Source organism: Pteronotus mesoamericanus, unplaced genomic scaffold (genome assembly GCF_021234165.1).
Source record: "Pteronotus mesoamericanus isolate MK-2021 breed Mesoamerican mustached bat unplaced genomic scaffold, CSHL_Meso_final contig_311, whole genome shotgun sequence".
NCBI lineage: Eukaryota > Metazoa > Chordata > Mammalia > Chiroptera > Mormoopidae > Pteronotus > Pteronotus mesoamericanus.
Genome location: NW_026555132.1, coordinates 1057230 through 1082582, shown reverse-complemented (window position 1 = coordinate 1082582; position 25353 = coordinate 1057230). Strand labels below are relative to the sequence as shown.

The following is a 25353-nucleotide window of genomic DNA, read 5'->3' as shown; positions in this document are numbered from 1 at the left end:
GCTTATTTATTTTACAACTGAAGTTCGTACCTTTTCACTCCCTTTACCCATTTTACCCACCTCCCTCCCCTGAAACCACCAATCTGTTATTTGTATCTTTCAGGTTTTTTTTTTTTTTAACTCCATATAGAAGTGCTATCAAACAAATGGCAAGATTATTCATAGCTAAATAATATTCTAGGGTGTGTATATCTGTAGATTTATCAATTAGATTTTCTTTACCAATTCTTGCATTGATGAACCCTTAGATTGTCTGCATATCTTGGGTATTATAAATAATGCTGCAATAAACATGGGGTGCACATATCTTTCTGAGTTAGTATTTTCATTTTTACATAGTGTTTTGTATATTCTTATCCTGCAACTTCACTGATTTTATTAATTCTAACACTTTATGTTTTCATACATACACATATCATATCATCTGCAAATAGTGACAGTTTTACTTTTTCCTTTCCAATTTGGATGCCTTTTGTTTTTCTGGTTCAATCGCTCTGTCTAGGACTTTCTTATATTATGTTGAATAACACTGGTGAGAGTGGGCATCCTTGTCTTGTTCCTGATCTTAGAAGAAAAACTTGCAGCTTTTCACCATTGAGTAGTTACCTGTAGCCTTTATTATGTTGAGGTACATTCCCTCTTTAGCCACTTTGACAGCATTTTTTATCATAAGTGGATGATAAATTTTGTCAAATAGTTTTTCTGAATCTACTGAGATCATGTGATACTTACCCTTCATTTTGTTATGTGATAAGTCATGTTGATTGATTTGTGGGTGTTGAACCATCCCTGGATTGCTGGAATAAATCCCACTTGATCCCAGTGTATGAACTTTTTAATATACTGTCAAATTTACTTAGCTAATATTTCGTTGAGGATGTTTGTATCTGTTCATCAGGAATATTGGCCTGTGATTCTTTTTTTTAATACTCACCTGAGGATATATTTATTGATTTGAGAGAGAGAAATACCAATTAGTTGCCTCTCACACACTCCCTGACTGGGGACTGAACCCACAACTCAGGTATGTGCCCTGACTGGGAATCGAATCCGCTGCAAACTTTTGGTATATAGAACGACACTCCAACCAAGCAAGCCAAAGGACCAGGGCTGGCCCTGTGATTCTTTTGTGATGTCCTTGTCTGGTCTTGGTACCAGAGTCATGCTGACATCATAATAAGGGTCTGAAAGTATTCTTTCCTCTTCTATTTTGTAGAAGTGCTTGAGAAGATTTGGTGTTTATTATTCTGTTAATGTTTGGTAGAATTCACCAGTGAAGTTTGATAGAATTCACCTTTTAATTATAACTTTTATCTGTCATCAGCATGGTTACTTTTAAGTTCAGGGCATGTGGACCCCGTATGAGTATGTCAGTTGGTTAGAGCATTGTTCTGATACGCTAAGGTTGCAGGTTCAATCCCTGGTCAGAACACATACAAGAATCAACCACTGAAGGCATAAATAAATGGAACAACAAAACTTGATGTTTTTCTCTCTCTCAAAATAAATAAGTTTAGAAAAAATTAAGTTCAGGTCATGTAAATTACAAAAATTTTACATGTTGATCAACAGTATCTGGTAATAGCACAGTATGATATTAAACCCTTCTAAAACAAACATGACTAGAAATCATTAGAAAATAGAATAGTTTTTAAAAAATAGAAATCTTTAGGTGCTTCCTAAGAAATAAAACTAAAACGTCCTAAACAATCAGTACGTCAAACACATTCCAGATAGTCTCACTTCAAACGACTGGTTTAACATAACCATATCATATACAAATCAAATTGCCAAGCTAAGACTTTGTCATTGGTATGTGATAGAAAAATGCATCTGTGCATGGCACAAAATGGGTCCTCCAGGAATATTAACTGACTGTTCTCTCAGGCGTCAACCCAATAAATAAGGAACAAAAAAGAAAGCCTCACAGAGTGACTATAGTCCAAGTAACTGAGATGGTGTAAGTCCTGAGTAAAGGCTTATTTTCCTCTGTGATCCACATTATTATAGTAAAAAAAGTGCAAATGTTGGTGTTAACATTCAGTTTTCCCAGTGAGGAAACCTTGGCCCACTCCATAGCCATAAATATATAGAGCACTTCATCAAAGGACTCCTTCTTAAAGTCGTATTTGTAGTAATTGCAGATCTTGAAAAATCTCTTCTCAACTCCAAATCCTAACTTAATCCTTTCACAGTACAAATAACTGATCCAGTGATTTAGAGTTGCTATATACAGAAGTTCAAATTCATTCAGGTAATGTTTACAAGTTTTAAAATACCTATTTCTCTAGAAGCTAAAACAACACTGGTATGGATATCTACTTTAGAGCTGTTTCATCTCCAAGCTCTTCAACAACTAAGTTGCCATACTAGCACTAAACAAAACTATAGGCTTCTGATAGGATGACCTGAAGACGTTTTTTGCAGATTCTTTCAATACATTCAATTATCTGTTTAAAAATGTTAGTAACTTAGAAATGAGGATTACTTTAGTGACATAAGAATAACTCAAATAAGACCACAGTACCCCACTGCTCATGCTTTCTCCGTTGATTGTACTTCTGGGCTCTCAGCTCTTCAAAGGAGAATTCTGACTCTCCACAAATAAGCTTCTCTTTGCAGTACATAACAACCTGCTGAACGTCAGCTCTGGCTGCCAGAGAGGGTTGTGCAGAGTATCCTGATTTAGAAATCATGACCACCCTTTGTTCCCTATAATGGGGAAAATTATATTATTTACAACACTGTACAAGAGCAGTCTTGATGGAAAAACTAAGGAACAGATTAATGTACTTGCATATTTGACTCTTTATCACACTCTGACGATGTTACTTTAGAAACTTCTGAACCCTAAAAAGACAAAAAAAAAAAGAAACATAAGCACTCACTTACCTGAAAAAAACACCATCACCCAAATTACTTCACAAAACAGTATGAAAACAGTTAAAGGGCCTCTCCATCATTGAACAGATTTACTCATGTTTTTTAAAATTATAATTAATACCTGAAGCTTCACTTTACATTATTAATCTTATGATAACTTTTGCAACTATGAGGTCCAATAGAGCCCTGACTGGTGAGGCTCAGTTGGCTGAGCGTTGTTCCGCAAAGCAAAAGGTCACCAGTTCAGTTCCCAGCTGGGATACATGCCTTGGTTGCAGGTTCACCTCCTAGTCGGGGAGCACATGAGAGGCAACGGATCGATGTTTCTCTCCCTATCTTTCTCTCTCCCTTCCCCGACCCTTCAAAAATAAAATCTTTTAAAAGTCCAATAGGAAGCAATGTTAAAAATTTCCACTTGGTAGGAGAGAAGTGTAGGCACTTATTTCCCTTCAATCCAGAGTCTAGGAGCTAGGCCACAGTGCTTAAGTGTTATGGGATTAACATTCCAAAATGTCACACTAAAAATAATCCATTCAGATTTTCTTCTGGTACTATTCTATCCTTAGAGGTTTCCACTACTAGCACTTGTTCACTAAACAAATATTTACTGAACACCTCATACGTGTCATATCCTGACCTAGGTCCTGGGAATGTGACTGTAAACAAGGCCCATCAACTGCTGTCCAAAAACTCAGCGGGGGCGGGGGCAGGGGGGTATAAAGGGACTAAATGGTAATAAAAGGAAAAAAAACAAACAAACAATTATTAAATTAAAAAAATAAAATAAAAAATAAACTCCGTAGGGCAACAGGAAGTAATGAGGCTGGCACAAATGTGTAGGATATAAATTGGAATAGTTTGAGTATCTATCAAAATTAGAAATTCATATTCTACTTCTAGGAATGTGTTACATTAATAAAACTTGCCTGTGTGAATTGAGAACCATTCCCATTGTATTTAGCTTAAAGGAGTTCCCCGCAAACTTTCAAAGAGCAGTTGTACCAGGAAAGATGCTGAGAAACAAGGTTGAGCGAAGGGAAGATGAGCATTTTTACACATCATGAGCCACTAAGGCAGAAGAGATCTTGATAGAGCAAAAATCTTGAGGACAATAAAAGAGAAGTTCAGGTGGAAAGCTGCCTTTCTCCATTGAGGTGGCAGGAAAGGGTGCAGTTGCTTTTAGGAGTTTGTGGCAAAAAATTGACTGATGTCATCTGATGGCTTCTGCTGTTTTCACTGAAACAGTATTTTTGCCAGCTCCTGAGGGAGAGGTTAGAGTCATGCCCAAGTAGCAAATTTGAAGAATGTGAAAAGAAGTTTGAATTCACTATAATTTGGCTTTAGAGGGTGAAATGGGAAACGTAAGAGATACACATAAGGCATAAAGACTGACTGAGAAAGTGGAAGTATTGCCTGGAGTAGTACAGCCCGTGTTGACGCTACCAACACCAATGTTTGAAGCTGAGTTTTTAAAGCAGGGCTCAGGAGCCCCCAGGTGAGTGTGGTTTAGGGTAGGGGTTACTGGGCCTATGGGAAAAAGGCCAAAACAAAAGAGAGAAGCTTCTGGGGAGCTTCTCAGCCTATCAACACAGGAGGTTGCATAGTGGGGGAGTCTAGGTCAGATAAATATAGGACAATGTGGTCAGTCAGTAAATTATTTAAATTTAATATTGGAAGTGAGCAGTGGTAGATGACAGCAGGCCAGAATGCTGCCAGGCACAGGTGGATGACATGGAAGTTAGAGCCATAGGATGTGGAAGGTGTAGATGACTTCAATACCATTCCTGGTTTGTACAAATGTTATTATTACCTGATTCTTAGAAATACAGGCTGAGTTATTTCCTGGATTTGTTTTTGATGTCATCAAAATCTGAGCATTATGCAGAGGTCCTGAGGTTCTAGCTATGGCACAGTTGGGGGTGGGGGGAGAGTAATGAAATAAAGAGACAAGGGATAAAACCCATATTAAAAATTATTACAAACACATTCCCGCGATCTTCAATTAGTAGCATTATGAAATAAATCTGCTCATTCAACAGTGTCTCACAAAGTGGAACTAAAAGACTTTTTAGATAAGAAATTGATAACATTTCTCTTAAAGTTGCATTAAACACATTTAATTCCATTCAAAACAGACTCTAGAGTTAAGTACTGTCCTAAATTTGGAACAGCTTAATTTTTTTTTTAAATAATAAGAATACAATGAAATCACCAAGTTTTGATTGTGAATTTGCTCTTTTAAAGTACTAAGACAGAGTCCCTGATCTCCAGGGCTATTTGATGGGCCTTATTATGATCAGAGTACCTTCCCCATTACTAAAGACAATACAATCAATAAACTGGGTAAATCTGTTTAAGGGAGAAAAAAACGCAGTGCAAATAAGAGACTACATTATCAACAATTTAGATATTTTAGAAAGCATTATTCTACCTTGAGCTGGCAAATGGGTTCTGGTGACACGTGTCTGAAATAACCTGAATGACAGTAAACAGTCATCAATAATCAATATAAATTATAAACTTCAGTTTAAGACATATTTTCAAAAACTAAATACAATAAATAGCTTATTCTAAACTACTAAAGACTGAGATCAAGAGAGAAAGTACAGTTTTAGAGTTGCTTCAAAATTTTTTTTTAAAAAAGGGACTATCTTCATACCCAATATACTCTTTTTAGAAAATTCATCTGTTTACCTAGTTTGTATCAGTATTTCTCAAACCCATATAGCAAATGCACCCTCTCCTCCATGTACCAAGTGTGCCAATGTTCCAACATGAGGTGTCTGAACTCTCTACTTAAGCACTCTACACACCTAGAACATAATAAATATTATGTTTGGGAAAGACTACTACTTACAAAGGCAGATGAAGAATTATTCATGCTGTGAGAACTTCTATGTCATTTCAAAGCACCTTTGCACATCAACTCAATCTGTCAAGTCACATGAAACGCCCACACCTGACATTTTTGGTTGATGTGAACAAGAGTACACAGTATGAAGAGACTAAGAGACATATAGCCAAAGGGAGCCAGATGACAAATTTAATTTGCTCTTAATTCAAACAAACTAATGGTTAAAAAAAAATTAGTTAGGAATGACTGAAAATTAAATAACAAAGAATTACTGACAATTTTGTTAGTGAAAACAGTGTAAGGTTCTGTAAGAAATCACCTTTTAGAGATGTTTAAGGAAGGGTTTGGGGTAAAAATATTTTGCTATCTTAGATATGCATTAAATTCTGCACAGAAAAAACAAGTTCAGCTGTCAAAATTATTATTAGAAAGAGCATGAAGAGTGTAGCAAAGCTGAAAAAATTAGTATATTAAATGCTGGATGCATTGAGCAAGCTCTCTCATATGCTGTTAAAGAGGGGCCAGCAGAACTCTGGTGTAACCTTCCCAGGAGGTAATCTGGTGATATGTATCACAAGCCTTAAAACTCTTCTTATACCCTTTGGCTCAACAGTCTCAATTCTGAGAATCTATCAGAAGGAACTAGCTAAAAATAGGAAACATATTAGGAGACACTTTAATGATGAGGGAAAAAGATCTTGACACAAAGTTGCATATGTGTATAAAACATGACTGCAATCTTATAACAAGCAGAGAAAAGTGCCAACTAAAATACCAAAAGGTTTCTTCTACTTGTTTAGTTTTCTGTATCTTTCAAATTCCATAAATAAGTATATTTAAACACAGAAAAAGTAAAAAATTGTGCAAAACAAAATTATTCACTAAGATATTGTTGTTCTTTATAAAAATCACAATGTTCAACTGGAGAACAGTTCAATTGTGACATAACTCTTAGACCCTGGCCAGGCATCTCAGATGGTTAGATCAGCAATTTTCAACCTTTTTCATCTCCTGCACACATAAACTAAAATTGCTAATATTCTGCAGCACATCAAAAAATGTATTTTTTGCCCATCTGACTTCAAAAAAAAGAAACAGGTATAATTTTGATTCCTTCACACTAGACCACTATTGTTGTGTTGGCTATTGTCATTTTTTTTAATATGACAATCTAAGGGAAAAGAGGTCAGTTACCCTGACTACATAGTCAGGTATTTCATGTTTTAAAAATCCTTGCAGCACACCAGTTGAAAATCGCTGGGTTAGAGCATCATCCTGATATTCCAAGGCTGTGGGTTCAATCACTGGTCAGGGCATATTCAAGAATCAACCAATGAATGAATGTATAAATAAGTGGAACAACAAACAGATGTTTCTCTCTCCAGAATCAGTAAAAAAAATTGTGCCATAACTCTGGGACAGATTTCACAACCACTTTATAAGTATATAAAAGTTCATAATAAGAGCAGTATAGAGCTCAGTATATAAAACCAGACCTATAGTACAACTTACTGTTAAAATACACAAGACAAAGGCACAGAGGCAGAGGAAAAGACATTGGAAGCAAACGCACCAAAATGTCAACAGTATTATTTCTGGGCAATTTCTTTCCTTTCCACTCTTGTGTATTATCCACATTTTCCACAACAAGGAGATGATGATAACATTGCCATCAGAGCAAACACTACATTTCAAAGCAGGAAACGCCATGCAGAGCTTCATCTTCAAGCTACCTGTACTGTTGCTGTAGAAGCTCTCCAGGTTCCGCCTGTTTCTGAATTCCTCTTTGAAAAACGGCACTGGCATGTTGCAGCTCTCCTTGGGCCTCCAGATGCCCAGCCCAGGCTATGTACAGAGGAGAGGACAGTGTCCCAATCCCGTGGTTGTACAGAAATTCAAAAAACTGATGACGGTCACTGTTATACTCAGCCTACAGAAACCCAAAGCAAAGAGACGTGAGAACAAAGGAACCTCTGGTCTAGGTCTGACCCAGACCAACCACAGTCATCAGGCTTATTGCTTAGGGGAAAGCCCTGGTGACAGAGCTCAAAGTCAAGCTCATTCCTTTCCTTGACATTTAGTGTCATCCCATAATTACCCACACTATTTCCTAAGATAGCAAGTTCTATAATAATCCACTATATAAAGTATTACTTTTGCCCTAATCTGAGCTTGCTCAAATTCCATAGGGTGACTCTCTCCTAGTATTTGGTTATTTGGTGAATAAATCTATGTTTATTCTAGTCATTGCATTTATGATTTTATCACTAGAATCCATGTCCCCAAGACTTTTTTTCAAGTTTGAAGAGTCTCAAACTTTTAAAGCCTAACCTGAGGTAGCCTTCTACTTTTAGTACTAAATTCAGTTTCTGAGAGCTCTTATTTTCTTAATTATTTGTAATGAATATAATTTATTCTCAGGAACCCTTCCCCAAACACACTTCCAACAAACCTTCTTTTATTTGGTTTCTACCTTGTGTTGTAACATTTACAGACCTGATACAGAGAGAAAGAGGGTTTTAAAATTCAATCACTGTCTCCACAATACAGAAGCCAAAAGGTTCTAAATTACACATCTCTGACCATAAAACTTTTAAAATTTATGACTGAAACATAAGGAATTAAAAGACAGCCTAAAGCAATCTTATAATCTGAGGGGAAAAAGCAAAAGTACATGATTATGGATTTGATTATACCTGAAGTATACTTACAAATTTTAAACAGTAATTGATGAATCTTGGGTCACTGTGGTATCTCTTCTTATCTAAAAATTCCTTCATTAAACGTTCTAATAGAGTTGTCAAGTATTCTTTATTTTCAGGAAAATTATCTTCTACCCACTGCATATAACTAGAAAAATATGGATAATATTTATTTTCAAGGCAACACATAGTTTGTTTAAAGGAAAAAAATAAACTAAATGCTAACCTTTCCCATTCACCGAGAGGGTCACTGCCCTTGTAGCTCTGCATATGGGCTTCAAACATTCTAGAAAAGAGAAAAATAGGCATGTGGGATATTAGAGATAGTTCCTGAAAGCAAAAAAGTTGCATTTTATTTTAGCCCTAGAAAGACACAGCTGGAAGAGAGTGCCCAGCTCCACCCCCAAGAGTCTCCTCCTCCACTGATCTCCACTGTCACCACTGCCACCACCAAGAGGCAGTGCCCGCAAGTTTGCTGCTTCCCCTCCTAATGGTAGGATCCAGGCATTGAAATGACTCAGTCCCCCTCCTTTCCTTGCTGCTCAAGAGGGTGGCTGAGACCTGGTGCACAGAGATTTGAAGAGGGCTTGTCCCACCAACAGGCAAGTGGATAAAAAAGTTTTGGTACATACATACAATGGAATATTACTCAGCAATAAAAAATAAAATCTTACCACTTGTGAAAGCATGGATGGATCTAGAGGGTATTGTGCTAACTAAAGTAAGTCAGACAAAGAAAGACAAATACCAAATGATTTCACTTATTTGTGGAATCTAAAAAGCAAAATAAACAAGTGAAATAAAAACAAACTCACAGATACAGAGAACAGTCTGATGGATGCCAAAGGGAGGGAGTTGGATGGCTAGATAAAAAAATGGGAACACATTAAGATGTACTAATTGGTAGTTATAAAATAGTCCTGGGAATGTAAAGTACAGCATAGGGAATATAGCTAATAATATTGTTAATAACTACGTATGGTGCCAGGTGGGGACTTGAAATATTGGGGGGGGGCACTTTGTAAAAATATGATTATGTAACCACTACTCTGTACACCTGAAGCAAATGCAAAATGATATTAAACTGCAATTGAAAAATAAAATAAAATAATAATTAAGAGGGCTTGTGAGCAGGCACAAGAGAGCCCAGAGCACCACCAACAGGGGTTTCCAGAACATTTGCTTCCCAGCGTCAATGGAACACACTGTCCTGAGGAAGAACACAGGATGGGAATGCTCATAAATCCGTGACACTAGCTCCTAGGCAACCCTGCTCGCTCCCTACTTCTGCATACCCAACTACAGCTTCAAAAAAACCAACCAGGCAAAGCAACCTCTCCACAGGCACTCAGCTGCTAGTAGGGAAAACACACAAACAGAAACCTGTAAGATGTCCGGTGACATTAAGCAGTTGGGCGGGGGGGGGGGGGGGCGGACAGGAGACGAGGTAAGAGTGTGACAAGACTGTCTATTTTAGATGGAGTGGTGAGGGAAGGCCTGTCTGTCTCTCTGAAGGGTGGCGTTTAATCACTGCCAGGAAGCCATGCTGAACTAGAAGGGTGAAGGTGACAAGATTTAATTTGAGCTTTAAAATGTCTATTCAGTCTCTCCAGGTAGAAAGGGGGTGAAACTGAGAATAGGTGTGGGAAGCTACTTCAGAGTTCCAGTGACAAGGTATGAGCTGGACCAGGGTGGAACAATGAAAGTGTGGAATTTGGAGTGTTTTTGGAGAAAGAAATAATGGGACTTGCTGATGGGATTGCACACTGGGTGTGAAGGAGAGTCAAGGCTAAGAAAGACTTCAAAGGTTTGCTCTCAGAGAAATTACATGATTTTGGGTAAAAGAGGAATTAAAAGCAACAGTTCTAGCTATCTATCATCTCAGTATACAAATGAAATCAATGCTCCTTATGACTCAAAATCCAGAAGCCACAAAAGAAAAGCTAAAGTCAACTACATATAAATAAAAGGCTGCATTTCTGTTACACAAAAATTTTAACTTCCATGGGTAAAAGTCTTTTTATTAGGCCATCACTAGCAAAAAAGATTACCTGTTTGGGGACATGGAGTCTAAATTACCAGCAGCATGGCTGGGTAAAAAAGATATGTCTTTCCTCCCTGAGTTCTCCAAGTGTTTTTATACAACAAATAGGGGGAGAAAGATCTAAGCCCTTCTGAAAGGGTTTACATTAGCTGTAGACAAAGAGGATGGGAGTAAGTGCAAATTAAGCTAGCTCTGGGATGGGAACATCAAAGTCTGTAAAGCTGCTGTGCAAACAAGAAGCTGAAATTCCTAGTTCCATGGCACCTGCCTAGTCTCTCTTTTTAGATAATCTCATAAATAGCTAAATTATAAAATAGTTAATAATTCCAACATACACTAAGGAGTGTAAGCAGTCTTTCACTGTTTTGCCCGTAGCTGTTAACTAAATCCCTTTTGGTCCCTTCCTTCTACCCTCCGGCTTGCAGTTCTTCTAACTCAGGACATCTCAGGATTTTCTCCTTGTCATGTCAAATAAACAAAACACCAAGCATAGTCAAAAGAGAAATGACTAGCTGGGATAACAAAATAGAGCTTCCAGAAATTGGGGTGGGGTGGGGGGGCAGCAATCAACCCAATTTAAAAAATGAATTACTTAATGAATTACAAGGCATTCCACAGAAAATTACTTAATCACTCTGAGAGGTACAATTTCTCACCTACCAAATTGGCAAAAATGTGACAACAGTGTTTAGGTAAACAATGGAAACAGGTAGTCTCACATCTTGCTTGCAGGTGAGAGTGCTCTCAATCTTGCTAAGGTAATTGGTAGGATCTACCAAAATTACAGATTGATTTACTTTTTTTAAAAAAAGAGTTTATTTATTTACTGTTAGAGAGAGGAGGAAAGGGAGAAAGAGTGGGAAACAGCAATGTGGGAGAGATACATTGTCTCTCACATGCCCCCAAGGACCTGGCCAGCAACCCAGGCATGTGCCCTGACCTGGAATTGAACCAGTGACCTTTGGGTCCTAAGGCTGGTACTCAATCCACTGAACCACACAACCAGGGCAGTAAGAGCAAGAGGCTGTCAACAACTAAGTATCCACCAATGGGGGACCATTAAGGTCAATTATGATACATGAAATATTATATAGTTGTAAGAAAGAATGAGAAACAGCTCTACGTATTGATAGAGAAATCTCCAAAGATAAAGTAAAAAAAAAACAACAGCAGTATATACTCTGCTATATCCTATGTAAGAGAAAGGTAGGAACTGCACACACACAAACATATAGATATATTAATATATTATTTAAATATAAACATTTATATTTTCAAAAACAACTTGGAAAATAAACTAGAAAAATGGTTAAGAATGAGATGGCAGGAGAGTAGACAGTGAATACTTTGTAACTATATAAATATATTAGTTATTTTTAAAAATTAAAAATTGTTTCTAAATTTTGAATCTCTTCCTCATGCCTCATAGTAAATAAATCCCTACAATGTCAGATCCAAGGTAAACATTTCATGTTGTGATACCACATTCATTTCCCTAGAAACATGGCCAAGTACACTCTATTCAAAAACGTCCAGTTCATTATAGCAAGTTAGTTTTCAGAGAGTCAAAATGCCCGAAATACCTGATTTCTCCTTTAAGAGAGGGAAAACCAAGCTTCTGAAAGTGAAACCTTTGGCTGGCTAGATTGAAGACTAAAGAAAAAATCTTCGAGAAAAGAGATTTTTGTTTCGACTGTACTTAACGACCTCAGTCTTCAGATTCCAGAGAGTAAGATCCCCCTGGTGCTGACAAAACTCACCAGCTTGACTTCCTGGCACATAGGTTAAACTGGTTTAAATGCTTTTGAAACTGTCGGGATAAATCGCCTAAGTCATAGAGCAAAGGTGTGGGGATTTTAAAAACTTATCAGATTGACATCAATGACAATAAATGTAGCTTTTTATCTAAAAGTACACGTTATCCAAAGAGTTTTAAAAGTTGATTGTGGGGTGGTGGGTAAGACCTATTTTAAGTTCTCTCACCCCCTCTTTTTTAAATGAGCGGCCTTTTAATTTTCTCAGTAAACCTACGTGCAGGTTACCGTTTTGGTTGGATTGGATGTCCGTTACCCAGCGGCGCATGCCCAGAATGAGCTCCTCAAGGAGGACAAACGGGCTCTAAGGGCCTCACAACGGTCCAGCTGTCCCCAAACTACCACTGACTTGCCGCGGCCCTCTGACTTGCCGGGGTCTGGGCGGAGTGCGCCAGACACAAGGCGAGAGTCAGTCCAAGACTCCCGAGGGGCCCACAGCCTGAATGGGGAACGCTTGGGGAAACAACAGACAAGGAAGGGGGTGGGAGGGGCAGAGGAGACAGGACCGGGAGGGCCGGGACCTGCAGACCCCAGGCTGGAACCTAAGGCGCTCCAGCGCCCCCCCGGCCACCCACCGAACCGGATCCGACCCACACTCACTGGAATACATTTTCCGGCTCGTCCATGGCGAAAGAGACGCCAGCACCGGCCCCACCAGCTCCACACGACAGACCCGCCGCCGATTCGAATCTTCGGCGCAGCCGCAGTCGCCGCGACGAGCGTTTGCCAGGTACCTAGCCATTGGCCTTGGCCGCAGTCGGTCTGGCCAATCACTGGGGCCGTTGTCAGGAGACTAAAGCTGTCTCGTCTTGAGTCACGTTTGCCAGTCGCCTCGCCATTGGCCTCGGTTCAGTCTTGTTAGCCAATCGCCAGAGCCGTCGTCCGAAGACTTAAGTCCCTCTTTCCCTCGCGACTCGGCTCCTCCCACTTCGCGCGGCTACAGTTGAACCTGTTGCTCCTGGCTGGACAGTGGGATTAGATTAGCGGGTACCACACGGCTGGCGTTTTCTACGTTGTCTCAGGCTTCGGGAGTGGATCTTTTTCCTAATGGTCCACGTTGCAACTGGATTCCCCAGGGATCACCCCAGTGAAGGCGCTGTTGGGAAATAAATACCTAACCTGAAACCACCACTACCACCCCCCCTATCCTGGCCGGGGGCAGGGGGGCGGGGAATGGGGCCTCGGCCCCTAATCCGAAAATAGTGACTCTTCGACCCCTTCGTTTGAATATATGAACCAGAATCACTATGCCTGGTTCATGGAAAGAAGGAAAATAACACGTGCGTGGGTCCAGACCCTGGCGTTGTTTGAGGCCACGGAGCCCGGGGGATAGGAGATCGGTAGGTGGGGTGAACCCAGCACCCCTCAAGAGCATGCACCCCACTTCCTACAGCTTTCTGTTCAGCCTCCTCTACTGTAAGAAAAGAAACCAGATGCTACCATATGCCGGGAAAGTTTAGTCCCACTGCCTATAATACGGTGGCAAAGAGGGGATGATTCATCAACCAGCTAGGAAAAAAATCATCGTGGTTTCCGGTTTAGTGACTGCAACGTGAGGACAGGTTGTTGGGCACTTCCGGGATGGATATAAGTACCCTTGGAGACTTCTGCGCTTGATTGAACGGATCTGATTGAACTGATATGAAGGCTGTGTGGGTGTCCTGGAATGCCAGCTTTCAACATCTTTTGTGGAACAAGGAGCTCTGGAAGTTCTCTGGAAGTATAAAATAAAAAATAAAGAGACCTCTTTGTAAAGTAAGCCAAACGTCCAAGAAGCATATAATTTGTTGATGCTTCCTACTTAAGAGTGAGTCGGAAGAGTTGGCCTAGCACTCATTGTCCTTGCTCTTTCATAATTTTTCATTATACCTCTCAAGGTTGTTTTAAGAGCCACTTAACAATACAGCTAACATATTAAAGGACTAACGATGTGATTATTCCTTCTAGAAAGGCTGTGTGGATGTTTTGTTCTCTTAGAGCTCTTAAGTTAAATACCTAAAATAATGATGATGATGATAATTAGCAGGTTCTAGAGATACTGATGGTCTCAGAGTCCACAGTTTCTTTCAAGATGTTATCCAATTGGATCTACACAAATACCTGATTTGTGGGACTTAGTGCTCAGAGGATGTTCATTCTTTAGGTAAGTGTTAGGTTCCGCCAACCATCACAGGCGTTAATATAGTTTTAGTCCTACGAACTCAAGGTTTCAACTTGTGCTTGGTAATACCTAAGTCATCAATTAGGAAATGCTAATTGAACATCCATAATTGATCATAAGTGGGTCTTTCTGGAGCAAACAGTGTTGTGGTCATAGGACTTCATGATAGTTACACTCAGCTCTGTCTTGTTTTCCCAAAAGCCACAAATGTCTTGGCTGGGTAGCTTAGTTGGTAAGAGTGTTGTTCTGAGACGTCAAGGTTGAGGGTTCGATCCCCTGTCAGAGCACATAGAATCAACCAATTAATGCATCACTAAGTGGAACAATAAGTCGATTTTTCTCTCTCCTTTCCTCTCTCTCTCTAAAGTCAATAAATAAAAAATTAAAAAAATATTAAAGCCACAAAACGTCCTCTTTCACTTCTACTAGGGGGTCCTCCCGGCTTGTTTATGAAGTAGGTATTCTGTGTAGCTCTTCCACACTTCCCCTTTAAAAAAGGCACAGTGGCCCCTTGTAAAGTTCTGATGCCAATCATTATGAGTATATCTAGGAGTCATAAAAATAAGTACTAGGGTTGTCAACAGTGAATAGAAAGTGAAATGCTTCTAGGAATAATTTTCTGGTTTATTCAAGGACTTCTTTCTGTCTTTACTCATAGAAGTGCTCTGCCATTATTCTTATTCTAATGACCCATCTATACAATGTGGTCTTCTTAATGTTCCTTTTAGATTAATCAACCTGGTGGTGTTCAGGGTTTATTGGGAACAGGAGAAGAGGTGGGGAGTAGAGGCAGAGAACAGGAATTTGCAGGCTTTAAACTGGATTTGGAAACAGAAGGAATGGAGGGTAAAGTAGGGAATCAGATCTTACGGAGAGTTCTCAGGACCCAGCGACGTCTTCAATATGTCAGGAAGAGAAAAAGAAAGATAATTTGAGGGCCTAGGAGAATTGACAGAAATAGGGCATTGAAGCTGGAGAAGGCTGTTACTTTGTTTTTAGATGTGCAGAATTGGAGAGGTTACTGAGCATTTGTCCTTTTACAGAGCAAGACAATGGAAGACGGACAGAAACAGGTGAGTTCAAAGGTTATATGAAGGAAATTATTAAAGGACGTTCACATCCTGTTTTTTCTAAGCGCTTCACATTATTTCTCCGTGTCAGGGATAAATGAAGAACTTCCAAATAGTTTGTGAAGAAATAGCTTGATACTTTGATGAAGAAAATCTCTAGACTCCCAAATGCTGGCAATTTTCACAAATCATTATAAATGCTGGCAAAAGTGTTGTTTGTTTCTTACAGGTTGCTAATTGGAAGCTCATGCCCTTACAGCAGTTCAGCTTCCGTCTGTTCTAACCGTCATCTTCTCTCATGGTCTCCCTCTGCTCTTTTTTGTTCTCAAGCTTGTGTTGACAGTGTAGCAATTATCATGGAATATCTGAAAATCTTCTAGATATTCATCCTTGCTTCATTGTTCTATCCCTTCATTTTGTTTTTGGCACTGCTGATGCCTTAGTGCTCCTGTTTTCTTATCTCCCCAAACCCACCCCAGAGTATGAAATGGGAGGCTTGTTTTGAACTGGGTGCCAGCAGCTGATCCAGCTGTATCTGATGTTTGCCTTTCCCTAACAGGTACAAGAGAAGTGTGAAATTACAATCCTCTCTTCCTTTAAAACTCCAATTTACCTTATCAGCAAATGTCAATATTTCAAATTTCTATCTAAAATGCTAATAGATTCTCTAAATTATTAGAAAGGCCAGTAGGTGAAGTATTTTTATTTGTATTTGGCCATTTGGTGACATGTTATTCCAACATCATAATTTCATAATTTCCTTATTGAACAAGAAAAAGCAGGTCACATCAGGGGGCATGAGCTCCAATCTTAACTCTCCCAAGAAGCAGCAAATGAGCAATTGACTTCAACTCTTAATCTGGGTGTCAGGTTCCTATTCTTTAAAATGAAAACAGCAATATCCTTGTCTTCATAGTGCTTCTCTGACTTACACTGTCTTGTAACATTATGAAGTCTCCACTCAGTTCCTGAGATCTCTTGTTTTGTCACATGGTATCAAAGTTAGTGTTGTACTTAGAATAGAAAAATTTTATTTTCCCTAGGTTCTGCCTATTTGACATAAGCAAATAATCATGGATGGACAGACAAACCTCATATATGATTGAAGATTTATTAGTTAGAATCAATACAGAAAGCTGATGAGTAATTTAGGTGACTATGAAATATTAACAGTTAAGTTGATGTGTAGAAAGGGAGATATAAAACCCCATCTTAGGAAACTTTGTTCATCTGAACAAAGTGTGTTGTGAAGTGCGAAGTGTGTTGTGACCTCAGAAGATGCTTATGTGGTCAAAACCCAGTGTCTGCTTTGTATCATTGCAGCCTGGAAAGAAGGATGGGGATGTGGGAGGATCCCAGCACCCTGCCCCCAACAGCCTCCCCAGGAACCTTTGCTAGAATGTTCAGTTGTACATGCTGTCCTGGCATTTGTATAGAACCCAAAATGATACCTAGATGTCATATCCATCTGGGGCATGGTTCTAGAGACCAGAGGCTTTCTATATTTCCTTTTCCTTGTCTTTCCTTATTGGAGGCAATTCAATTCTTCATAAGCTTTGTTGAATAGCTGCCTGAGCACTCTTGAAGAGCGGTCTGTATTCTCTCGCCTGCCTTAACTTATGTTCCTCCTCAGATTTTACGTCTCTTGTCAGCTACAGAGTCCTCCTTCAGCTTTGGCTCCAGAACATTGGTTGAACCCTTCCATTGCTATGCTTCAAGAAAGCCCAGATGTTGGACTTAGCAGATAGAGACTGCAAAATGGCAATTATAAATATGTTCAAAGAACTAAAGGAAACCATTAAAGGAAGGTGTGATAGTGATGATTCACCAAATAGAGACTGTCAATAAAGAAGTAGAATTGTAGAAGAAAACCAAATAGGAATTCTGGAGTTGAAAAGTACAATAACTACAATGAAAGATTCATTAGAGGGGCTCAACAGTTAAGCTGGCAGAAGAAGAAATCAGTGAATTCGAAGAGCAATATAGATTACAGAAGCTGAGGGATAGAAATTAAAAGGAAAATGAAGAGAGCCTCAGAGAAATGTGGGATATCATTAGTGCACCAGTATACACAATATGGGAGTAACAGAAGGAGAGGAGAAGGAAGGACAGAGAAAATATTCCAAGAAATAATGGCAAAAAATGACCGCAGTGAATGCCTCAGCAAACACTCTGAGTGACAGACCAAGGGCGTTCTACCACTTTCCACAGGATGGGATCCACTGAGAAGTAGGAGCTGGGAGACCAGCTTCAGGGAGGTGGGACTTTCAGTGCTAAAACTGGGACTCCTAAAGAACTCAGACTGGGGAGTAGTGGGACACAGAGACTATAAAGCAGTTCCCAGATCACCCATTTCCCTCCTGAAACTCCAGCATAGTGGCCATGCTATTCCATTAGATTCCATGGCCTGCTGGGTCATCTGAAAAGAATGGACTGATGGGACAAGCACCAGGGGACTCCTGGCTCTGACACTTTATGATTCTGTGATTTCTCAAAACATTCTGAAGTCCCCTGTGAAGAGTCTGTGTCTCACCACAGAACCTAGAGCCTTTGACCGTGATGTTCATGCCCCTGGCCTCCATAAAAGCAGCGTGCATAAAGTTTTGCAGGCCCCGGGCCAGTCCTGTCTGAGTGAAGTGATGTAGGGCAGGACTTAAAACTTGTAAGCCCTTGGTCCTCTGACATGGTGAGTGAGCCCTGTGCCCCGGGGCAAATCCATTAACATTGCTGGCAAACTCATCTGCCAAAAGAGCTCAAAGAGCCTTGCCTGCCTGATGCACACGGCCATGCCACGATGCAGAGAGTCGCTGTGTGTGGGACTGCTCCCTGGATGCTCTAGCTGAGGGCCTGCCTCTTGCACAGGGCCAGGTGTCCAGAGGCAGCACAGAGTGAAGCCAGCAGCGGTCCAAAGCCTCATTCTTGGATGGAGGGCCTAGGACTGCAGAGTGGCCCCCAGGCACGAACCCAGATGCCATCCCCAGTCCCCTGAGGAGTCCTTCTCAGGGGCCTGTGACTGCTGGGTTCCCTATTTCCTCTGAGGTCCGGTTGTGTGCATGCTGACTCTTACCCCAGCCTTTTCCTGCCTGGTAGAAGAATTAGATTTGCCCTGAGAAGCAGACTGCTGTGGAAAGAGGAGGAAGGGGGGCTGGTGAGGGGCAGGAAGAGAAGGGGAAGGAGATGGGGAGTACTAGGAGGAGGGGGAAGGCAGGATGAAGGCAGAAAAGAGGAGGAGGATGGAAAGGTGAGGAACTGCAGGAGAGGGGAGGGGAAGGGGAGGAAAGTAGGGAAGGTAAGGAAGGGGAGAAGGAGGAAGGGAGGGGGCAGGGAGTGTTAGTGCGCTTCTGACACTAGCCATATTCCTGCCCTTCCCCAATTAGGATGTCCAAGCCTGCCTTAAATGTTGTGAACCAATACATTTGCATTTTGCTGAAGAGAGTTCAGATTGGTTTTAAAAACTTATAACTGAGAAAGTCCTGGCTAATGTGGACAGTCAAGGGAAGCCACATTTTATTTCCTCTCTTTCTCTCCCTCCCACTCTGGGTTCCTAAAAGGGTTACATTTCTCTGTGCCTAGGTGCAGGTATAGCAAGTGAATAGAGTGGTACTTGTCGCTTCTGCCACTCTCTTGGGCTCTGAAGCTGTGACAGTGGTGCATTATGTGAAATGAGAGATGATTTGCTGGGTGTCCCAAACCAATCAGGGGTCTTTATGGGGGATTAGGTCAGACTCTTGGTTCTATCCTGGTGACGAGGAGCAATGGGTAGAATTGAGTTTTTTGAGTTTTAATTGGCCTTTGTTGCTCCAAACATGTCTCATTTTTATCTTTTACTGACAGGACTAGGCAAGCAGTTGACTCTTGCAGCTCTGAACGTCCCTGAATTTGTGGGTTCTGTTCCCTTCCATCCCTGCTAACGGAACAGTCAGTTCTTTTCTAAGCTTGTCTCTTTCTTATAATACCTTGTCAAGTGAAGCCAACTGCAGCTCATGTACAATGCTGACACTGTTTTATCAGCGTCTTCTCCTGGGGCAATGCATCCACTGCGTATGCCATCTGTTGGTGAAGGTTTTACCATATGTTTGCCACTTCATCACATGAACCCCCTTCTGTTAAGGTTAACTGCATCCTCACGGCCCCTAACAGCCCCTCAGCCAGTGCACATATTTTGTTTTTTTTATTTCAGAAGCACCCTTCTTCCAGTGTTTTCTGGAATAGGCTAGGTTACAACTGGGTAACAAACAATCCTCCAAAAAATCTCAGTGGCTTTTAACAACAAAGCCTTTTTTCCTCACTTGGAAGGTAACTTGGTGACTTATGTTGTGTAATTTCTAGGTCTCCGCATCAGGAGGAGTCACATCTTGACTTGGTGCAGAGACTTCTGTGCACCCGCCAGTGGCCTTGGACTTAATATGGTAACTGTGGAACTTGGTTCCTCCCTTGAGGAGGAGAGAGTGTATTTTGCCTGTGGAAGGGAGAGTGAGACAAATATTTGGCTACCAAAAGGGTGGATTTAGTTTTCACTAGTAGTGCTCAGAGATTATTTGGGTGTTGGCCTACTGATGTGTTCAGGATGGTACTTCCTCTCTCCCAAAGAGTCAGGACTGAACTGATGTGGCCCATGGATTGTGAGGGGAAGTTACATGTGTCCTTTCCTGCTAGAAGCTTTAAGAGCCTGTGTGACCACGCAATGGTGGCTGTTCTGCCAGCGGGGAGCTGGAGTAAGAAGGCATGGAGCAGAATCCCCTGCGATGTGGTTGGGGAAGAAACTCTTGTCTCTATAACCCTAAGGTTGGGAGGCTGTTTGTGACTGCAGCATACCTGGACTTGTTTGAGTTTGAGGGGTGGCTGGGATTTTTAACACTCTCCCATCCTGACTGGTTTGGAAGGAAACAACCCCCTTCTGCTGGGCACCAAGTGTGCTTGGAGCTGTAGTATCCATCTTATGACTGAGAAAAGACAAGTTAAAAAAAAAAAAGATAAAGAAAACACCGAGGAAGGATGGTGGAGCAGAAAGATGGAAGGAAAAGCTGGGACCCTGGGATCGCACCACTGTATTAGACTTTGGGACTCCCTTCAGGTTGCCACTTTGGGAGAAAACAAAGCCCTTACTTATCACATTGGGTGGTGGGTTGTATTTGCACTTGCACAGATGGCACAGAAGACAGAATAATGGCCCACCATCCTAATCCCATGTGTATGTTATTTTACATGGGAATAGGGATCTTGGTGGTGCAATACAGTTTTCGAGATGAGGAGATGATCTTTGATTATCCTGGCCAGCCCAATGTCATCATAAGGGTTCTTGTAAGAAGAAGGCCAGAAGGCCTAAGTCAGAAGAAGATGGGCAATGGAAGCAGAGTTGCTGTGGTGCAGTTTTTAGATGGAGCAAGGGACCAGGACCCGGCAAGTGCAGATGGCTTCTTGAAGCTGAATAAGATTGAAGAAAGTGGTGTTTCCCTGGAGCCTCCAGAAGGAATTCAGCTCTGCTAACACCTTGATTTTAGATCTGTAAGATCCCTTTTGACTTCTGACTTCCAGAACTATAGGGGAATAAATGTGTTGTCTTCAGCCCTTCAGTTTGCGGTATTTGCTATACAGCCACAGGACATTGACACAAGTGGCATCTAGTAACCTAATGACAGCTGACTGTACCCCCACTACCCCGCCCCACCCACACAGTCATCTTCCCCACTTAGTGGTCTTTGGAAGAGAACTGCTAATCTTTTCTGCATATTTAAAAGGAGAATCAATAAGGTATATGAGAGTTAGCCAGAGGAAAGGAATGAACATGTGCCACGTAGACTGTAACTCATTTTCTACTGGCCACACAACAATAGGAGGGTCCTGGGAGATGAGTTCAGCGTTCATGGTCAGTGCCTGTCCTGTCTGGTCTCGCAGGTACCCAGGACTGTGGGTCTGCAGGCTTGGGCTTTCCCAGATCACAGTAATATTCAAGTTCCCTGAAACGCATAGTTTGGGGGTGGCTGGGATTTGAGCAGAGATGCAGCTGAGTTGGGGCCAAAGCAAGGACCAGACCATCTTGGTTCTTGGAAGCCAGGCAACAGACTGGCCAATGAAGTCCTATTAGTAACAGTTCAGCTCTGAGCAGCCATGCCTTCTGTGCCCACGAACATGGACCAGCCCCCCTCTAGGTTGTAATGCTTGCTGAGAGCTTCAAGGACAGCCTGTGTTAGGCAGGATAAATAGTAAACCAAGGCAGGGAAGGGAGAGCGAGACATGTCTCACCCATTGATTCAGCAGTCCTGAGCCCATTCAGGTAAGATTGCCAGGTGATCTGAACATCACAAGCAAAGATAGTATAGAATAGAGTCCTTGAGACTCCGTGCTGGGAAAGGGCGGGGGGCGGGGGGGGGGGGGGGGGGGCGAGTGTTGCGGCGCGGGTTCTGTAGCAATTTCACCAAGACAGAAAGCCTTTACTAGCTGAGAAAGCAAGCCTTTGTAACTGTACATTATTCCCAAGGCCTGGAAGGAGAAGGAAGGGTATCTAGAAGCTGACTAAAGTACACGTGTAATTACTGGAGTCCCAATAATAAGGGCACCGAGATTAGCTGGGCGCCTGCTTGCAGGTTTTTGCTCAAGTGTATTTCATAAATAAACTTGCTATTTCATTTCCATTATATGTGTAGTCTCTCACTTGAATTCTTCTCTTGGGAGCAAGACAAGGACCCAGGAAGCAAGTCCCCTGAATCGGGTCAACCGGTAGCAGCCTGGAGGGACAACTGAGCAGAGGGAACAAATGGCAGAAACTCAGGCCCCAGGGCAAGGCGGTGGGGACTTGGGGAGGAGACCACTCAACTGCAGGGTCCGCCTGCCCTGGCCCACTCTTTACACTGGGCTGGGGCTGGGTTGGCACCGCGGGCGATGCACCAGGTGAGGAGAGCGGGGCCGGGTCTGGCTGGAAGGGCTTGAAGGCTGTCCCTCCGGACCAGTGAGGGCGCCAGTGTGAGAGGCGCGGAGGACCCGGAATAGAACAGCCCTGGAGGCGCACAGAGACTGGGGCGAAATGGAGCAGACCTGGGGCCTGAGTTTTGGGAATTCGGGTCTTGGGGACTCGGCCCTGCAACGCTACCTAGATGGCGAGTTGTGGCGCCTCAAAAACGAGCTGCGCGGGCTCTTGGGCGGCTGCCCCTTTTTCCGGCCCAGGTACCGCTCCCGCCCATGTCCTTTCAGCCCCAGGCTGTGTCCCCTCATCTCCCGGGTGCCCCAGGCCATGTCCCGTCGGTCCCTGAGCGTCCCTGCAGGGACCGCCTGGCTCATTGGCGGAGGCGGTGGGGACGGAGTGTGCCGTGCCCGAATTGCACGCTGTCCCAAAAAGTGCGGGCGTCGGAGACCGCCGACTTTACCAGACCATGCAGGGTGTTGCCCCCGCGCCCTCCTGCCCGGAGAGTCGGGGTGATGGTTGGCCCCGCGGCTGTCGTGGTGTTCAGCTGATAGTCCTGCTGGGAGGGCCGGTCTTGCTCCTCAAGTTTCCTTAACCGAGTTCCCACCCTTCGGCGTCGCCCCCTGGAGAGGAGAAGGCAGAAAACCCGGAATGGATTGGCGTGGAAGTCCCCCAGGGCCACCGGGTGACTGTGTCGGGTACAGTGTCGGGGAATTTGGGCAGGACAGAGTGCCTGAGGGAAAAGAGCGCACTGTCCCAGCCCCGGTACGGACACGTGTGTGTGTGTGTGTGTGTGTGTGTGTGTGTGTGTGTGTGTGTGTGTGTGTGTGCGCGCGCGCGCGCGCGCGCGGGCGAGGTGGGGAGAGACCGCAGACACTCCGGGGCTCCTAGGAGCCCAGGGGTGCAGAGTTGGTGCAGAACAGTAGCGGGGACTTATAAGGTCTTTGGTTTATAAGGTGGCTCAGTCCCAAAGTCATCCGATGCCACGACAGCCTGACAAGTGGGTAGAGGGTCTGGCGCAGCCCCAGTTCACAGACGAAGAAAGTGGCTCAGTGCCCGGCCAGGCCGGACCAGCGCTCAGGAAGGAGTGTGTGTTGTTGGGTCTCTTTCATCTGTGCTCTGTGGAGCAGCTGACCTCTCTTAGTCGGAAGAGACCACTCTTAGAACATACCTTGGAGTTGTAGCTTAAAAAGGCCCGTTAGCCACGTCTAGTTAGCCCACATTAATTCACCTCTTTAGAATGAACTGAGCTGGGAACGTAGGAGATGCCTTGAGTAAAAGTAGAGTGTCCTTGGAAAAGAAGCTGTGGTTTCTACCCTGAAAGTACGGGGTGTGTGTGTGGGGTGGGGGGCGGGCGGTGGGAGAGGGGGTATTGAAGGGACCCAGGGAAGGTGAGATGTGTGAGATGGTGGTGTTTTCCTTGAGTGAGTCTCCTCTTTCCCTTTGTCTCACAAAGTTCAGTATGTCATTGTTCTCCAAGTGTGGTCGGGGGACTCCTGGTGGTAGCCAAGACTGTTTCAGGAGACTCATAAATTTTAAATTTCTATTTTAAAATTATCAGAATACTATTATAAAATAGTATTTAGACTAACATTATTTTTATGATAATACTAAGATGTTATTAGCCTTCTCATTCTCATTTTCTCACGATTGTACACAGATGGCTTCCAGACATGGCATGCTACGTAACATTCCAACAGAGTAAGTGCAGAAGCAGGTATGAGGAGCTGGCTGTCTTCTGTTAAGGCTGATGTGAAAGGGACTTGCAAAACTGCAGAATGATGCCACTCTTCCTACTAAATTTTCTTTCTGTTTTGCAAAATATGCTCATTTTCATTAAAAATACGTAAAGTTTATTGCTGTTATTTTCAAATGATTTAATTGTATTTAAACATTTATTTTCTGCTATAATATCTAACCTGGTAAATATCAATATTTGGGGGCCTCAATAATTTTTAGGGCAGTTTTAGGTTTACAGCAAAATAGAGATGGAGATATAGATATTTCCCATATACTCTTTATTTCCCATATACTCAGATATTGCCTTGCATGTGTATAGCCTTCCACATTATCAACATCGTTAACAGAGTGGTGCATTTATTTTTTCCCCCTAAGAGTGAACCTATATTGACACATCATAGTCACCCAAAGTCCATAGTTTACCTCAGGGATCACTCTTGGTGGTGTTCATTCTATGGGTTTGGACAAATATATGATGCCATGTATCCACCATTATGACACCCACAGACTATTTTCACTGCCCTAAAAATCCTCTGCACTCTGAGTATTTATCTCTTCTCCCCTCCTCTCATTCCTGGTAACCATGGATCTCTTTGTTGTATCCATAGTGTTCCCTCTTCCAGAATGTCATGTGGTTGGGCTCATATATTATGTAGCTTTTTCAAGTTGATTTCTATCACTCAGTAACATGCATTTAGCTTCCTTCATGCCTTTTCCTGGTTTGATAGCTGATTTATTTTTAGTGTTGAATAATATTCCATTCTTTGAATGTACCATAGTCTGTTTATATATTTACCTACAGAAGAACATCTTGGTTGCTTCCAAGTTTTGCCAATTATGAATAAAGCTGATGTAACACTTATGTGCAGTGTGTGTGTGTATGTGTGTGTGTGTGTGTGTGTATGTGTGTAGGCCTCAACAAATTTTCACAGTGCAAAGAAGTCCTGCTTTTTAAGTCTGCTTAGTTCTGTCATATCCCTTTATATGCATTGCTGCTCCTACATTCCTCAGTCTTTTTAGTTTAGTTTTCAGGCTGTTGTCTCTTTGCCCTTTCAATTTAGATAGCTGCAGTTTAAAAATATAGAACAGAATTCTTTTAGCCAAATTACTGATTTGAGCCAAGTAGAGGGTACTTATGAATTGCACAACCTGCTGAGGAACAGAGGGAGAGACAGCCTGGGTTGGAG

At 42.2% G+C, this 25353-nt stretch overlaps 1 protein-coding gene across 3 annotated transcripts in view; it reads right to left on the bottom strand.

Moving 5' to 3' along the window:
* The window catches only part of BUB1 (BUB1 mitotic checkpoint serine/threonine kinase), a 44981-nt gene extending 32058 nt beyond the window's left edge, over positions 1-12923 (bottom strand). For 2 of the 3 annotated variants that reach the window (XM_054575525.1, XM_054575527.1), the window contains exons 1-8: positions 12898-12923; positions 8666-8725; positions 8449-8587; positions 7471-7667; positions 5315-5358; positions 4694-4785; positions 2798-2850; positions 2528-2712 (exon numbers count right to left, since the gene is read on the bottom strand). In XM_054575525.1, coding sequence (XP_054431500.1) covers positions 2528-2712; positions 2798-2850; positions 4694-4785; positions 5315-5358; positions 7471-7667; positions 8449-8587; positions 8666-8725; positions 12898-12923 — 796 coding nt within the window. The remainder of the gene's footprint in view (positions 1-2527; positions 2713-2797; positions 2851-4693; positions 4786-5314; positions 5359-7470; positions 7668-8448; positions 8588-8665; positions 8726-12897) is intronic. The other variant, XM_054575526.1, reaches the window with a different exon arrangement.
* Positions 12924-25353: the final 12430 nt, after the last annotated feature.